The following is a 17,089-nucleotide window of genomic DNA, read 5'->3' as shown; positions in this document are numbered from 1 at the left end:
ACAAACTTTGGCTGTAGATTCTACATTAAAAATGGATCCAAAAGGTCCTAATTAACTATGGTTAATAATATATTAATAATAATAACAAAAAATTTAAAAAACTTAAGTTAATTTTCAATGCATTTATAAAACTTTATGAATCTTAAGACTCTTTTATTCCGAAGAATAATAATACAATTATTCTTTAATTAAAGTTGTCTTGGTAAATACGTAAACACTTTTATTATTTCGGTTTGTAACCTAAATAAAATTTAAAAAAACGCTTAATAAATTCGTTCAAAATATCCTTAAGTTTTCAATTAATTAATCTTTAAGTAAAGTATTGGTTGAGATAAAAAAGTCAGTGTCACGAGCGGGATTCGAACCCACGATCTTCGGCTAGATACACCGCTCCTCTACCACTTGAGCTATCGTGACCTCCATCCACTCGGACACTTCCCGTCTCAACACAGCTTTTGAATTTTCCCTCCTTTTCGCCATTTTTCAAGGGAAGTTTTCAATATTTCGCTAAATTCAATGGGGCGAAGGTCGTGGGTACGAATCCCGCTCTGACTTTTTTACGTCAACCAATACCTTACTTAAAGATTAATTAAGAGAAAAGAATTTATTTGGTTAATCGGACCAAGAAACCTAAGTTTAATTTTTAATCTTTCCACCCTACCAATCCGTCAACCACGGTGTTTTCCTTTCCTTTATCTATTTCTTCATCTTTGAAAAAAGTAATTAAAAAAGCAATTACTACACTAAAAAGGATTTAAAATGGAGTTTTCTAAAATTTGCTGGTGTCTAGGGTTGGAAATAGTAGTTTATAATCATCACAGTAAGTTTGTCAACGTACGAAAACAACTTACTAAAACCAAGGTTTAAAAGGTTATTATTGATCATATCTTACTGAAAATTTAACGTAGATTTCAATGGTATTACCATATTTGTCCAAAACTATTTAGTTTTGAAGTTATCATTGTTTATTTGAACCAAGATCGCAAAATCTTAAAAAATCAGAATAAGTAGAATATCTCCGTTGAAATTCGGACCATAGTTAATTAGGACTTTTTGGTTCCAGTTTGCATGGAGAATCTATTGCCAAAATTTGTAACATTAGTAGCTGATTGCCCTGTATTTAAAATAGCAAGATGGCTATTAAAACTGTTAATTACCTCGTCGTCCTTACCTCCCACGTATCTGGGAAAATGCGCAGATTTTTTTTAAATAGGTTTCAATTAATTGTTAATTATTCTCCCACTTGTGTTGGCGCAAGGAACAATGTCATGTTTGTCTTTATATTTTTTAAAATTGTCTAGTTGTTATGATATTGTTTGCAAAACTTTTCTTTACCTCTTTGTAGGTTGCCAATATTATGCCTTTTTTTCTTTTATTGTTGGCAAGATCGATTTTTTTTTTAATAAGGCGCGTCTTTTCGCTTATTTACTTGCCCAATTTTTTTAAACTGTTTCTCACTATTGTGCCAGGAAATATTAAAAATAGAACAAATGAAAATGTTACGTTCTAGTCGATTGGTATAATTTTGGGACATAGAGGCAATGAAAGGGTGGATATGTTGACCAAAAAAAGAGCCAATATGAATTCACTAGGCCCAAAATTTATTGTGTCCACAATAAATCATACGTACAAAAAAAGTATCTAATGAGGCTAACCTGGTGGAACAATATCCGAGGCATGTGTCATGCGATTCATGAAAGGGCCATCACCAAGACTTACCTAATTACTGAAGGGTAACCACAACAGAACCACGATTCTGGTTGATTCCTATAAAGGCGCATGAACGGATAGGAGAGCACCTCTGTGCGGATCTGCCACAAAAATGGAGTCCGCAGAACAGGTTTCATGTTAATGTGAGGATCTATGTGGAGATTCTTTCAACTAGGATAGGAAATGCAGCAAGCAAGATCTTGAAGATGTAGATGTAGATGTAATATTACAGGGTATGGTCTCTGAGGCCTCTGCCTAAAGCACATCGGTGAGTCCTATTTCATCAAGAAACTTGATTAATAGGCCCGATTTTAATGGTTGATGCTCTTCTATGGTCAAATTGTACATCCCAAAACATTTCCTCCTGCGGGCTAATGTAGCTCCGCAGTTTGTTAGTAAGTGTGTTGGTATCTCTTCTGCTTCCTTGCAGAATCTACATGTGCCATCTTGGATTGTTCCAATTTTCTTTAGGTGTCCATTTAATCTACAGTGTCCTGTTAGGATTCGCAGTCTGTTCCTGCTTCCTTTGACACATTCTGTGATTTCTTTCCTATCAAAATTGGTTATAAGATTCTTGGATTGTCTATGTCCAATGAGTGAATTCCAAAGTTCCCTCATTTTCTTTTTGTCCTTCTGTCTGAGATATTCGTTAATAGTGTGGATTCCTATGCCAAGAAGGGTTCGGGTCCTATCAGCGGTGTAGCAGCTCTTTCCTTGCAAGGGTGTCCGCTTTCTCGTTGCCTTCTACTCCCATGTGTCCTGGGACCCAGCAGAGGCTGACTTTATTCTGCATACCTAATATATTTAGTTTGGTTTTGCAGTTCAGCACCATCCTTGAACTAATAGTATTTGAGCTTAGTGCTTTGATGGCTGCTTGGCTATCTGACATGGTAGCTATATTCTTGTTTTTGTATCCTTTACTTAGATTGAATTGGATACATCTTTCAATTGCGTGAATCTCAGCTTGGAAGATACTGGTGTGCTTTCCCACGGGTTCTGAGTAATTGGTACCGGGGTCCAAATACTTCTGCTCCCGTACCTTCTTGAGTTCTAGATTCATCTGTGTACCAAAGGATGGTGCCATTTTTGAGGAAGTTATTTCCCTTTCCTTCCCATTCCTTTCTGGTGCCCAGATGTATTAGGAATTTTTGGTTAAATTCAAACATATTGTTCATGTCGTCCATTGGAGCCATGAGTGATGGATGGTTTTTCCACAGTTTGTTTCTGTCTCTCCATTTCAGTTTTATTCCTGTCGGAGGTTTCTCTCTAATAAAGTTGATTATGGTTTTCTGTGCTGTCCTTTCTACCATGTGATGTAGGGGATTAAACCCAATATCTTTTCATTGCTAATTGTAGAACATGTTCTCATTGCTACCGTTAAGCAGATGCATGCAAGTCTCTCTATTTTTGAGAGTTCTTTCCTTTTGGTTATTTGTTCCGCTTTATCAGCCCAGGCTATAGCTCCTTATGTAAGTAAAGGTCTTACTATTATGGTGTACATCCATAACAGGGTTTCTGGCCTGCATCCCCAGTTTCTCCCTGCTATTCTTCTGCACCCATCAAAGCTCGTGTCGCCTTTGTGATGATGGAGCTGATGTGTTTCTTAAAAGTTAGTGTTTTATCTAGTGTGATGCCCAGATATTTGACTTCATTTTTGATTTCTATCACAGTGTTGTTGAGTTTGATTTCTTACATGTGACCTAGCTTCCTTTTCCGTGTAAAAGTGACTATAGTTGTTTTGTTTGGATTAATCCCTAAGCCTGCACTTTTACATTCTTCTGTGATTTTCAGTACCTCTTGGATTATAACGCAGAGGGTAAGCAAGATCTTACACTAAAGAGCCTTTGGTTAAGGAAGTTGATTAAAAACCAAACCTAAAAAATAGAAGATAGATATATCAGGTCCTTATTAGTCCATCCTTATCCTTACCTACAAATATCACGCATAGCAGGGGCGTCGGTGGCCGCAAGGTTTAGTCTTTGACACGGTAAAGGTCACTGTAAGGTAAAGGTCCCGGGTACGAATCCAGAGGCTCTGCATTCGAACCCGACATACTTACAAATGGGCTTTTTTTCAAAAACACCGGCACCCTGAGGGTTTATATGACCTCTGCTGTTGCGAACCCTTTAAAAAAGCATGACTGAAGAGGCGAAAAATCTTGAAGAATAAAGATCAAATCGGATAAATGTTCATGTTTTGGGAATTTTTTTCTATTATCGTAGCATATAAATGATTGAAATTAATTTATTTAAATATAAATTGAATATCTACTGTAATCGAAAAAAACTGGTGGAACGCCTAAAATAAATGTAAATAAGTTCTCGCAATAGTTTAATTAATACAGATTGACAATTGAATCAAACTACTGACAGTTTTGAGATTTAATAAGTTTTAATGCATATGTTTATGGTAGGGCAATTTCATCAATCGGCACTTCGTGAAAAACCTTTTCTGCTATCGTTTGGAAATGCTGTGAAAAATTCGTCTCTATGCTGACTTTCATCTCGTCCAGAATATCTTTCCAATTCTCGTTCAGAAATTTGTTCATCGTATCGCCTAGAAAAATAAACATTGTGATTAATAATCGATTATCTATGTGAATTAAAATTGGGAAGGTCCGCCGCCTATTCGGTCTGGGATCTGGGAGTCATCTGGGATTCAGATCTAACACCGGAAGAAGGTGAAACGCCCAATTCTTCAGACAGACCAGGCATAACCACCCAAAATGAGATAACTTGTTTCATACGGTTCATACAGAAAACAATAAAAATAAATAAATCGTGAGATCCCTACTGCGGTCCTTTTAGTTCTCCTTTCCTCTCTGGGTTTTGCAGGAGCATTTTGGAGTTTTTACCATCTTTTTAGTGTGATTCGGTTTAGGCTTTTATAAAGTTGTAAATGGAAGGATGTGGCTTTTTTGTTCTATGTTTGCCTGTGCCTTTAGCGAATTAAGTCTGTTTTATTTTTCCTTTCATTTTTTCTGATCGTTGGTCCTTTTCCTTTATAATTAGTATATTATTTTGAACCAAACGGTTTTAATTAAGGTTTTTAAAGTGTTTTAGTGTTATGTTATGTTTGTTCATTTCCATGTTTTTCCGTATGGTGTTTTGGAGGTCGTGAGGTGCGGTCTGGTGTGACGTAGGGTTTAGAAAAACATTTTCTTTATCGTGCCAACGTTTCGATCTTTATTGAGATCATCTTCAGGGCTCAAAGTGTTTGTTTTCCGTGTAGATGTGTCACGGTGATAACTCATGTACACAGAAAACAAATACTTTGAGCACTGAAGATGATCTCAATAAAGATCGAAACGTTGGCACGATAAAGAAAATGTTTTTCTAAAACCTACGTCATACCAGACTGCACCTCACGTCCTCCAAAACATCATTAAGTAACTGTCACTTGCCGTATGTTAAATTTTTGCCCGTTTTGTACTTATTGTGTTACTTTCATCCTGGTCTGTAAGGTTGAGGGTTAAGCATCAGATTTTTTTTGGGGTCTTTATTTGATGTCATCTTGCATGAAGTATTTGTTCTACCAGTAGCATGTTTGGACGTATATGCCGGATTTTTTATGTGAATCCGTTTCGACCTTTTTTTATGTAGTAGTTTGACATTGTGTTCGTGGACCTCACTACTGTTATCTTAATTAGTTACGTAGATTTGTTCGTTTGTAGGTATTTTTCTATAGATGTGATCTTGATCCATTTAGTGACTTGTTTTGAATTTGTGTTTTATTTTATCAATTATTTGTGTGCTGTAATGGTTATTGTGCGCTATGGTTTGTATTGCTTTTAGTTCGTTTTTGCAATATTTTTTCAGTGGTATTGTTTTTAATCTATCTGTCATTATGATGCCGCTGTTTGTTTTCGATTGTAGTTTGTGGTCAGTTTTAGTAAGTTTTCAGTTTTATAAACATCAACTTTTTCACACACGAACACTCTGGATCAAGGCAAGGTCTTGAAGAAGAAAACAAATTCAGTTTTGACTACCAAGCTTTCGACCTATTTTAAAGTCATCTTCAGTGCAAAACTATATTAAATCTGTCTACAGATTGACTGTTGCAATCCTTGGCAATGATGGGATTGTGTCGGTTTTCAAGGAAATTTGAGATCGCCTGTAAAAAACTTAAATATGTCAATCAGTAGACATATTTAAGATTGTTTTGCCCTGATGATGACCATAAAATAGGTCGAAAACTTGGGAAATTTGCTTTCTTCTTCAAGAGCGTACCTTGATCCAGAGTGTTCTTGAGTTTTAGATGCTTGAAATTTACTTCGTTGATATTTTATCTTTTGCTGTAAATTATATGTATTTGTGTAACGAACGAGTCCATGTCTGTAAGCGTTTTATGTTGTTGACGAGTATATTCATCAATGTATCGGTACATGTTTAGTTTTAGGCGGTTTATGTTTTTGCCGAGTTATTAAATTATATTTACAAAAGAGATGCTGTTCTTTCCCACAATTTCATGGAAGTATTTATTATAGTATCTATAGTTGTGTTACTTAGTCATTTTTTTCTTTGCCTTGGTCCATCTTGGGCTACCTCACTTTGCCGATTTTCGTTTGTTTCAAACACGTTTCGGCATTTCGCCATCTTCGGTCTCTTCTGTCGAGACATCACTCAAGATGGAACGTCATAAATATCATCGAGGATTGGCAGACAAAGATGATAAAAAACAGGTTTATCACCCGCGTACCACAAGAGGAAACTTCACAATTTGTAATAGTTTTGTTCTGTACATATTTATGATCTATGTTACAACATATTCATTGTCACAATTTGTATTTAGTCGTTTTCTTTAAAAGTTTTGTATATTTTTGACCTTATTAATTGGGTATGTTAAACCTTTTAAACAATGTGTGTTTTGAGTAATGTTGTGCTTTGTTTTGCAAGGCTGGTTCGTAATGGTGACATTAAAATGCAAATAAATTTAAAAACAACTTTACATCAAAGTTCTTGGTTGAATTCACTATCTTTCGTAGTCCGCTTGTCCAATTAAAAAAATGGCAAAAAGGAGGGAAAATTCAAAAGGTGTGGTTGAGATGGGAAGTTAGTGCCCGAGGGGATCGAAGATAGCTTAAGTGGTAGAGTAGCGGCGTATCAAGCCGAAGGTCGTGGGTTCGAATCCCGCTCGTGACACTGACTTTTTTATCTCAACTTAAAACAGTGATTAATTGTTCTTGGTTGAGATGAAAAAGCCAGGGTCACGGGCGAGATTCAAACCCACGATTTTTGGCTAAATAGCCACAGCTAGCTTATGTAGTTCATGTTGAACTGAAGGTCGTGGTTCGAATCCCGCTCGTGATACTGATTTTTTAATCTCAACTTAAAACCTTGATTAATTGTTCTTGGTTGAAAGGAAAAAGCCAGTGTCACAGGCGGGATTCGAACCCACGACCTTTGGCTAAATAGCTACAGCTAGCTTATGTGGTTATGTTGAACTGAAGGTCGTGGATCGAATCCCGCTCGTGATACTGACTTTTTTATCTCAACTTAAAACCTTGATTAATTGTTCTTGGTTGAGATGAAAAAGCCAGTGTCACGGGCGGGATTCCAACCCACGACCTTTGGCTAAATAGCCACAGCTAGCTTATGTGGTTCATGTTGAACTGAAGTCGTGGTTCGAATCCCGCTCGTGATACTGACTTTTTTATCTCAACTTAAAACCATGATTAATTGTTCTTGGTTGAGATGAAAAAGCCAGTGTAACGGGCGGGATTCGAACCCACGACCTTTGGCTAAATAGCCACATCTAGCTTATGTGGTTCATGTTGAAGTCGTGGGTTCGAATCCCGCTCGTGACCCTGACTTTTCCACCTCACCCAAGACCTTTGATAAAATGATAATTCATTTAAATATTTTCAATTATGACTAGTAAATATAAATATGGACTAATTTAAAAACAATATTTACCCAAAACTTTGTCCCCGTTAAAAAGGTTTTCGTAATTCAGCGTGAGAAGGCCAATGTCGAACGTGAAAACAAGACGGTCAACTTGAAGATATTTCTTTCCTTCTTTTTCCATCTCGGTTCCATGCACTTTAATATGAGCCTTGAACTTCTCCAGTTTGCAGACGAAAGCACCTTGACCGTGGATCGGAATGATAAGAATAATGCCGTCAATGGCGTAATTGCCTTTTATTTCAACAGGGTCCGTCATCTCCGCTTCAAACGAGACGAACCCATTGTCCCAATCTGCTCTGAAATTTTCAATTCAATATATATTTTTACATAGTGAAAGCAATACTAACTTTGCACTTGTTATCACGGCGCTTTTTATTCCGGTGATGGTGAAATCTGACCAAGAAAGATCGATATCAACAGGATTACCGTTGTCTTTCTTTTTATCGATAACGAGATGGTTTATGGTTAGTGGATCGATCGACTCAAGACCTAACTCTGCCACTCCTAATTGAATATATTTTTATTAATAATTAAATATTTTATAATTTGCTAACAACCTACCAGATAAGTATTGAGATAATGATTTCTGTATGGCATCCTGAAGGCAGCTGTTCAAATTTGGGTCTTTCCTCTTGCAAAACACCGTCCCAGCAGCTTTGCGATAAAATAGAAAAATTAAAAACTTTGAAAATAAAGAAAATAAATTTTGTAAATATCATAATTCGATCTTATAGGGTAATCACAATTCACATTGTTACAAATGATTTACAAAAAGCAAGTCAATATTTTAAAATTTTGGTTGGCGCTATTAACTTGTTGCTTGTTTTTATTTTCTTGTTACAGTCGACTCTTGATCATTTGAAACCCGAAGGACCACAAAACTAAATTCGAATTATCAAGATGTTGGAATTGTCAAGAGGAAAGAACAAAAAAATTGTTAAGAGTTGATATGTATTTTCCAAGTTATTGCTGAAATTGTACATATATAAAACGTAGTAAAAATGAAGAAAAAGCGGAAATACATCAACTGTAAAATTAAACATAATAACGCATTATTTTTTTTTTTTTACGTAGGTTCGCTTATATCAACACTCGGCGTGCCGTTGTTTTTGAAAAAAAGTCCATTTGTGAGTACGTCGGGTTCGAATGCAGGGCCGCTGGATTCGAACCCGGGACCTTTACCTTACAGTGATGAGCGCCGTGCCAACGCCTAAACCTTTGAGGCCACCGATGCCCCCCCGCTACGCATTATTAAGAGAAAAAAAATTGAAGTGGTTAATATTTCTATGTGGCCTGGCGTCCTTTATTCAAATGATTTTCCAATGTGGCCAGTGTTGAACACATTGACAAAACACCGACCGCAGAACGACAAACTAGAGAAAATTTGAAGAAATTTTAGAATGTAAGGAAATAAACAATGCGGGGGAACTTAGAGGAATATAACAAAGAAAAAGTGCAAAAAAACAAAATTATAAAAATGGGAAGTGGCTCCATTTCGGTCAAATGCTTTTTCTCCCCCTGTTAGGAAAAATATTTAAAAATGTTTCATATTTCCAAGTTTATCAAAATGCCCGGAATTTTTCGATTTAGCGATCTGACCTACTGAGGAGTTCGAATTTCCATGTTTCGAATTACCAAAAATGAATGTACAATTTTAGTTAAATTTCCCATTTTTTATCTCAACTTAAAACCTTAATTAATTGAATGTTATTCATTGGTCAAGCGGACTACGAAGAATAGTGAATTTAATGAATTGAAATAAAGTACACTTCACCAAAGCTCTCCGTGGTCATTTCATTTGTCGCCGAAAATCCAATCCGATTACACGACATTTGAAAAATGGCAAAAAGGAGGGAAAATTCAAAAGGTGGGGTTGAGATGGGAAGTTAGTGCCCGGGGGGGGATGGAAGTCACGATAGCCCACGTGGTAGAGCAGCGGCGTATCTAGCCGAAGGTCGTTGGTTCGAATCCCTCTCGTGACACTGACTTTTTTATCTCAACTTAAAACCTTAATTAATTGAATGAGTACTATTTTAGTTTTCTTAGACTATAATTGTTTTAAACCCGCTACACCTTTTGGTGTTTTAAAACCTCTTTCTTAACTTTTCCAAAGAAGTATTGAATTATGTTTTTCATAATGTGGAATGGTCCCTGATGATGACTTAAAATAGGTCGAAAGATAGGCAGTAGCAACTGAATTCGCTTTCTTCTTCAACACATACCTTGATCCAGAGTTCATAAGTGAAAAAATAGTCGAAACTTCTAATACTGAATACATAAACTGTAGCCTCATTAAAATAGAACTGGAATCATGGGTAATTAAAGAACACAGAATATACAAGGAGAAACCTATCCAACGGGAGAAAGAGCAAATCGTACTGAACACAAAGGAATTTAAAACTTTAACTGGCAAATATCACCTTAAACTCTTACTTACTTACTCCTTTCAATCAATAAGTTGTTCTTTCTAAGGTTTTGGTTGAGATAAAAAAGTCAGTGTCACGAGCGGGATTCGAACCCAAGACCTTCGGCTAAATACGTCGCTACTCTACCTCTTGAGCTAAGAAGTATCACTTCACGAAACAGCTCCCCGCGGTCACTCCGTAAGTCGCTGAGAATCAAGTCCGATTACACGTTTGAAATTGGCAAAAAGAGGGAAAATTCGAACGGTTGTAGGTTGAGATGGTGTCCGAGTGGATCGAGGTCACGATAGCTCAAATGGTAGAGCAGCGGCGTATTAAGCCGAAGGTCGTAGGTTCGAATCCCGCTCGTGACACCGAACTTTTCCAAAAGTTTAGAAAACCAAATCAGACCAGGCTTTTTAGTATTGATTCATAAATAATCTAACCAATACTTTATTTTTCTCCGAGTTTTTAAAGTTTCTAGCTTATTACAAGAGAATATTATATGTGTCATGTCCAGAAGATTTTACGCGAAATACCAACTTTAAGCAAACTGTTTATATAAACTATAAAAAAGGATTGGGCTTAAAACGGTTCCTTGCAGAATACCAGAACTGTCAAAATTGCGGGTAAATAAGAACTATTAACCCTACCTGATGTTAAATATGACTCTTTCACAAAGGTAACACTTTCCATGGTATAGAGGTTAACGTTTGTTCCTTTTCAAGCCGAAGGTCGTGGGTTCGAATCCCGCTCGTGACACTGACTTTTATCTCAACCAAAACCTTAGAAAGAATAATTAATTGGTTAAATACTATCTTAAAAAAATAGGAAATTCCTTGTCCCACGTAAATTATAATACCATAAACCTGAGGAAAATTCGTTACTCCATAAAAGAAACGCTTTTATGGAAATTTCCTAGAAATCCATAAGCAAAGTTCGGTACAAGAGACGAAAGAGGAAGAAAAAATAAAAAATCCCTTTATTATTTCTATTTCCGAATACTAAATTCTTATAACATTTTAAATGAATAAAAAGGAAAAAAATGAAAAAACTTACGAAGTTTTCCGGCAAAGGTTAAGGGAAATGTCAAGCACAACAGTAAATGAAGCAACATGTCGAATGAGAATTCCGTATCTGACTCAATCTCTTTTAAACGAAAGGAATTTTCTTTAATTACTACTCTGAGCAAATTTGCATGTGACAAATAGTAATTTTAACAGTAATGACTTTGTCATCTCCAGGAGTAACTATGCGTGAAAACTGTTATCGGTATTTAATTCAACTAATACCACAGAGAACGTTTCGAATGAAGAAGCAATTAAAGAAAACCTTGTCTTCGCTGGTTAGATGACTCATAAAGTACAAAGATTGGAAGGAAGACAAAATTAAGGAAATAAAGAGTTTGAACTGTTTTTGTATACCAAAAACCCTTAGTTGGTTTTCGTTTTATTATTAATAATAATAATTGAGTGGGTTTGAACTTGCTTTATCTTAACTGTTTCCCAAAGGGCATGAGGAATATGTTAACAAAGAGAAACTGTTAAACTATCTCGGCCGAAACTCCTCAACTTCATAATTCACGGAGTAAAGATCCAGCCCATACCTGGTCACTTTAGATTTAATAAGGAGCTTTCCCCGAAACGTATTAAACATTGAGCTCTAATTAAATCTTAATACGTATAATTCGTAACTGCAATTACCTTTCCTACCCCCTTCTCACCCGTTTAGCGGAGGGTGGAACGCGGTGAATTGTTAAAGACCGAGGGAAGTCTCCTTGGGTTAATTGTTAGAAGTTTACCCCGGCGACTCCCGAATCCTTGAAGAAGCCTGTTTGCCGTCCCAAAATATAATGTTATTTGACCTTGCTTATAGATTGTAAAGCTTTTCTGATTGGTTTTGGTATCTTTGTTGCAGGTGTTGGAAAAATGACGATGGACGTGAAAACGCAGGGTGGCAAAGCTACTGCATCGACACCAAACCCAACGAACCAAGAATGCGCTGGGTGCGGGAAACACATAACCGAAAGGTAATAATTATTTTTTACCTTGTTCCCATTTTTCTAAATTTAACTCATTGCCTCAAATTAAATTATTAAAAGGTAACTGCCTGTATTTATGTTTCACATGAATGAGTGGTGTTTAGTGACCGTTAATCAATGATTGTTCGGAGATCGTGAGATGCGGTCTGGTGTGAAGTAGGTTTTAGAAAAACATTTTCTTTATCGTGCCAACGTTTCGATCTTTATTGAGATCATCTTCAGGGCGTTGTGTTGTTCGCATTTCAACAAAAACACTAGGGGACCGCGGTAGCCGAGTGGTTAGCATGAGAGACTCTCACGCCGCGGTCGTGGGTTCGATTCCCACCGTCGCCTCTGGCCCTTTTTTCGCGAAAACCCCCCCAATTTGAACATACATAAGAATTCGTCACCATGGCTAATATGCATAGATCATAACGCCAAAAAAAAAAATTCCGATACGAACATGGGATTCTATGAGCAGATTTCAACTACATATTGACACCAAGCAAAGAATATTCTGAAGGACATCGCCAACAATGAAAAGAAACTTGCATCGGCCATCAATCAGAGGACCTTTTTTGTTGAAATGCAGACAACACAAGGCACTGAAGATGATATCAATAAAGACCGAAACGTTGGCACGATAAAGAAAATGTTTTTGTAAAACCTACGTCACACCAGACCGCATCTCACGGTCTCCGAATAATCTTTCACATGAATGATAAAACATTTTCAACACGAGGAATATCGGATTCACGGGAGTTGTGTGAATGCATGTGTGATGTAATTTATTAGCGTGAATGGCAAAGGCATATACTCAATTACCCCGAGGAATTTAGAGTAACGAGTAGGAGTAAGGAAATCCTAAACATTAAGTAGTGTTAATGAATGTATGATGTAATTTATTAGCGTGAATGGAGGTTTTTATTCCCAATTTCTCCGAGGAATAAGGTGTGTGCATGTAGTTAGCTTGAAAGGTAGGGCATTTCTTTAATTACCCCAAGGAATATCGAGCACTCTGGAATAATCTAAACGAAATCTGGTGGGTGAATGCAATTTATTAGCGCGATTGGAGAAGTTTATTCCAAATTACCCTGGGAGATATAACGAACTCCGTGGCAGTTGTACATGCAGATTATTAGCTTAATTTCCTCAATTAACTTAAGGAATATAGAGCATTCTGGAATAGTGTGAACGAAATCTGGTATGCGAATGTAATTTATTAGCGTGAATGGAGAAGATTATCCCTAATTCCACCGAGGACTATCGAGAACTCTGAGGCAGCGTAAGTAATTTCTGGTGTGTACTTGTAATTTATTAGCGTGAATGGCAAAGGCATATACTCAATTTCGCCAAGGAATTTAGAGTAACGAGTAGAGAGTAAGGAAATCCTAAACACGAGGTAGTGTGAATGAATGTGTGACTGTAATTTTTTAGCGTGATTGGAAGAGTTTATTCCAAATTACCCCGAGGAATATCAAGAACTCCGTGGCAGCGCGAAGAAATTCTGGTGTGTACCTGTAGTTTATTAGCTTGAATGGTAGAGAATTTCCTCAATTAACTCAAGGAATATAGAGCATTCTGGAAGAGTGTACGAAATCTGGTATGCGAATATAATTTATTAGCGTGAATGGAGAAGCTTATCCCCAATTATCTTGAGTACTATCGAGAACTCTGAGGCAGTATGAACGAATTCTGGGGAGTACATGTAATTTATTAGCGTGAATGGCAAAGGCATATAATCAATTACCCCAAGGAATTTAGAGTAACGAGTAGAGAGTAGGGAAATCCTAAACACGAGGTAGTGTGAATGAAAGTGTGACTGTAATTTATTAGCGTGAATGGAGGTTTTTATAACCAATTTCTCAGAGGAATAACGAGAACTCCGCAGTAGTGGGAATGAATTCTGGTCTTCGCATGTAGTTTATTAGCTTGAATAATAGGGAATTTCTTCAATTACCCCTAGCAATATCGAATGGTCAGTATTAAGGACTGGAATTTGTAGATTAAATAAATATAAAGTTAAATATTTTTTATTCTTTTTCAGATATTTACTTAAAGCATTAGACATGTTTTGGCACGAGGACTGTCTGAAATGTGGATGCTGCGACTGCCGCCTCGGAGAAGTGGGTTCGACTCTTTATACAAAAGCAAATCTCATTCTCTGTAAAAGAGATTATTTAAGGTAGATAACTTTTTGATGGCTGTTTTTAATATTTCACACTCTATAAATATAACATGTATCCCAATAAAACCCTAACCGTGACAAAAGGGCCAAGTTCCCGGCCTCATCCAAAAAAATTAGCCTATCAATGTAATAAACTCTACACTGCGGCCAAGTTCTTTCTTTTTTCAGTCCATAACCAGAGAGAACTTAAAAGAAACGATAAAAGTTCAAGACTGCCTCCCAAAGAGTCATCCTATCCAAGTAGTGATACATTATCTCGCATCACTCCTACTTTTATGAGCAGCGAAGTTCTTTTATTTTTAATGGTTATCTCATCGCCAGTTTCTGAATGAGGAGAAAAACCTCTTGGTTTTATTCGAGGTCCTGGAGCGATTAAGCATGTCGTAGATTTTCACTTATAAGTTCGTTTGGATCTGTGTTGAGGAACTGGGAGATTGGCCTCTTGAGCGTTTCACGTGTTTTTATATATTTTTTTGTATATTTCTTAATAAGTACATATTTTACATTAATCAGCTGACACAAACCATAGACGTGTCTAAAATTTATTCTTTATACTTTTCGTTTTCATCGAATTCGATTTACAAAAAAAAAATCGTTCACTTCCTGGGGCCGTTTGGGCCAGCAAAACCGCACGTTTAATCACAAAAATTTGAACGTGAAACGTTGTAACGAAAGTTAATTTTTTTTAAATCGGTGGATGCGAGTGACTTCACGCTTTGGAACCATCTCTCCTTCTTAAAGAGGCACAAATTTTAAGAAACTTGCTTTTCAGATTTTTCCCTTTACTTCAACATAAAACCTACCTTTGTACCAAATAACACATTTCTACGTGTACAGAAAGTTGCTTATAATATTACAATTAATTAAGGTTTTCAGTTGAGATAAAAAAGTCAATGGCACGAGAGGGGATTCGAACCCACGACCTTCGGCTTGATTCGCCGCTGCTCTACCACTTGAGCTATCGTGACTTCGATCCACTCGGACACCAACTTCCCATCTCAACCACACCTTTTTAATTTTCCCTCCTTTTAGCCATTTTTCAAATGTGTAATCAATGTGTTTTTATCTCAACTGAAAACCTTAATTAATTGTAAGATATTAATTGGTCAAGCGGACCACGAAACTAGTGAATTGAATAAGTTGCTTATAGTGTTTATACACTATATTTATAAGAATACCCCCATCCATCCACCCCTAAAGCGACCTAATTTGAACAAATTGCAATTTTCTCATTCTTACCTTTTTTACAATATAAGACCTAACTTTGTACCAAATTTCATGTTTCTTTTTATACAGGAAGTGGCTTATAATGTTTATACCCCATATTTATAAGAATCTCCCCATCCAACCACCCCTAAAGATACCCTAATTTGACAAAATTGCAATTTTCGCATTCTTACCTTTTGTACAATATAAGACCTAACTTTGTACCAAATTTCACGTTTCTTTTTATGCAGGAAGTGGCTTATAATGTTTATACCCCATATTTATAAGAATCCCCCCATCCAACCACCCCTAAAGCGACCCTAATTTGAGAAAATTGAAATTTTCTCATTCTTACCTTTTGTACAATATAAGACTTAACTTTGTACCAAATTTCACGTTTCTTTTTATACAGGAAGTGGCTTATAATTTTGATGATGAGAATGAGAACGCAATTTTTCTCCGTGGCCATTTCATTTGTCGCCGAGAATCAAATAGATTACACGATATTTGACAAATGGCAAAAAGGAAGGAAAATTCGAAAGGTGTGGTTGAGATGGGAAGTTAGTGTCCGAGTGGATCGAGGTCACGATAGCTCAAGTGGTTAGAGCAGGGGCGTATCTAGCCGAAGATCGTGGGTTCGAATCCCGCTCGTGACGTTGACTTTTTTATCTCAACCAAAACCTTAATTAAAGATTAATTAATTGAAAACAATTTATTTGGCCAATCGGACCACGAAACCTAATAGATATAATAGGAAAATATAAAGAATAACAGATAATGGACAAATTAATGTGGACATCTTCGCTCAAACACCTCAAAATAGAATTGCGCAACATAAATTTACTTAATACAACTGACCTAATAACAAAGATTCTGAAATCAAATCCGCAAGGTCGACTCATTAAATTTAAAATTGGAAATAAAATTTGTGTGGATGATGTGACAACGTCGTGGAGTTGAGTTTCTATTAGAAAATAAGGAGTCTTAAAAAAGACTTCTTTCTAATTCTTCTCCTAATATGGAATTAGAAATTTGTATTGCAATAAACAACAAAATACAATTTTTTTACAAGAAATTTTAAAAAAAGGCAGAAAATTATTATGATTCGGGGCGATAAAATACTTTGTCTTGTATTAATTTTCTTTCGCTTCGAAAACTCAATATCTTTAATTACTTTTCGGTGTAAATCGTTCTTTACATGATCTCTACTACTGTTGAAATTGCTTAGTCATCACCCCTCTTTGGCCAATGTTTGTTTTAAATTCCATAAGTTTGCCAACTCATGAAAACCCGCAAAACTCAAACAGTTTAAAATCCTCCTCTTAGACTTTCCCACATAAAAAAATAAATAAATAAAAATAACAAACAACATTGGAATTAAAACTCGCACGTATGTATCTCTTGGTAAGCACCCTCCGGCGACTACCCTAATGAATATGAAAATCTTTAAGTAGCCAACTTTATTCCAACCTCCTTCTGAGAAAATGATCTAATTCTGGAGTTTCCAAGCTGCACGTTCTGAACGATTATACAGAGGAATAATTTTCAACACATTTATTTTTTCTTTAAAATATTTTATAAGTAAATACTTAAAGTATTAGAGCATAATAATTTAACATTCTACTGCCTGAACTATATGGCTTTGGTAAATGCAAAG

The 17,089-nt window shown here is 36.3% G+C and overlaps 1 protein-coding gene and 1 pseudogene across 1 annotated transcript; one reads left to right on the top strand and one right to left on the bottom strand.

The window, feature by feature from the left end:
- Positions 1-4,028: 4,028 nt before the first annotated feature.
- On the bottom strand, positions 4,029-11,171 carry LOC106665365 (protein takeout-like). Its single transcript, XM_014391740.1, has 5 exons — positions 11,078-11,171; positions 8,178-8,270; positions 7,964-8,120; positions 7,626-7,912; positions 4,029-4,266 (listed from the first exon to the last, which is right to left on the bottom strand). The coding sequence occupies exons 1-5, from the start codon at positions 11,133-11,135 to the stop codon at positions 4,115-4,117; spliced, it is 747 nt and encodes a 248-aa protein (XP_014247226.1). The 5' UTR covers positions 11,136-11,171; the 3' UTR covers positions 4,029-4,114.
- A 764-nt stretch (positions 11,172-11,935) lies between these two features.
- On the top strand, positions 11,936-14,227 carry LOC112128164 (annotated as a pseudogene).
- Positions 14,228-17,089: the final 2,862 nt, after the last annotated feature.

The sequence above is a fragment of the Cimex lectularius genome, unplaced genomic scaffold, assembly GCF_000648675.2.
Source record: "Cimex lectularius strain Harlan isolate CLEC.00 unplaced genomic scaffold, Clec_2.1 scaffold485, whole genome shotgun sequence".
Classification (NCBI taxonomy): domain Eukaryota; kingdom Metazoa; phylum Arthropoda; class Insecta; order Hemiptera; family Cimicidae; genus Cimex; species Cimex lectularius.
Note: the sequence above shows the minus strand (reverse complement) of the source record. Positions and strands in the feature narration are given on the sequence as shown.

Excerpts from the sequence above, each read along its gene's own strand:
- LOC106665365 (XM_014391740.1), bottom strand. The coding sequence starts at position 11,135 with ATGTTGCTTCATTTACTGTTGTGCTTGACATTTCCCTTAACCTTTGCC. Across the intron at positions 8,121-8,177 it reads ATTATCTCAATACTTATCTG|GAGTGGCAGAGTTAGGTCTT; the intron begins GTAGGTTGTTAG and ends ATATTCAATTAG. Across the intron at positions 7,913-7,963 it reads GCCGTGATAACAAGTGCAAA|AGCAGATTGGGACAATGGGT; the intron begins GTTAGTATTGCT and ends TGAAAATTTCAG.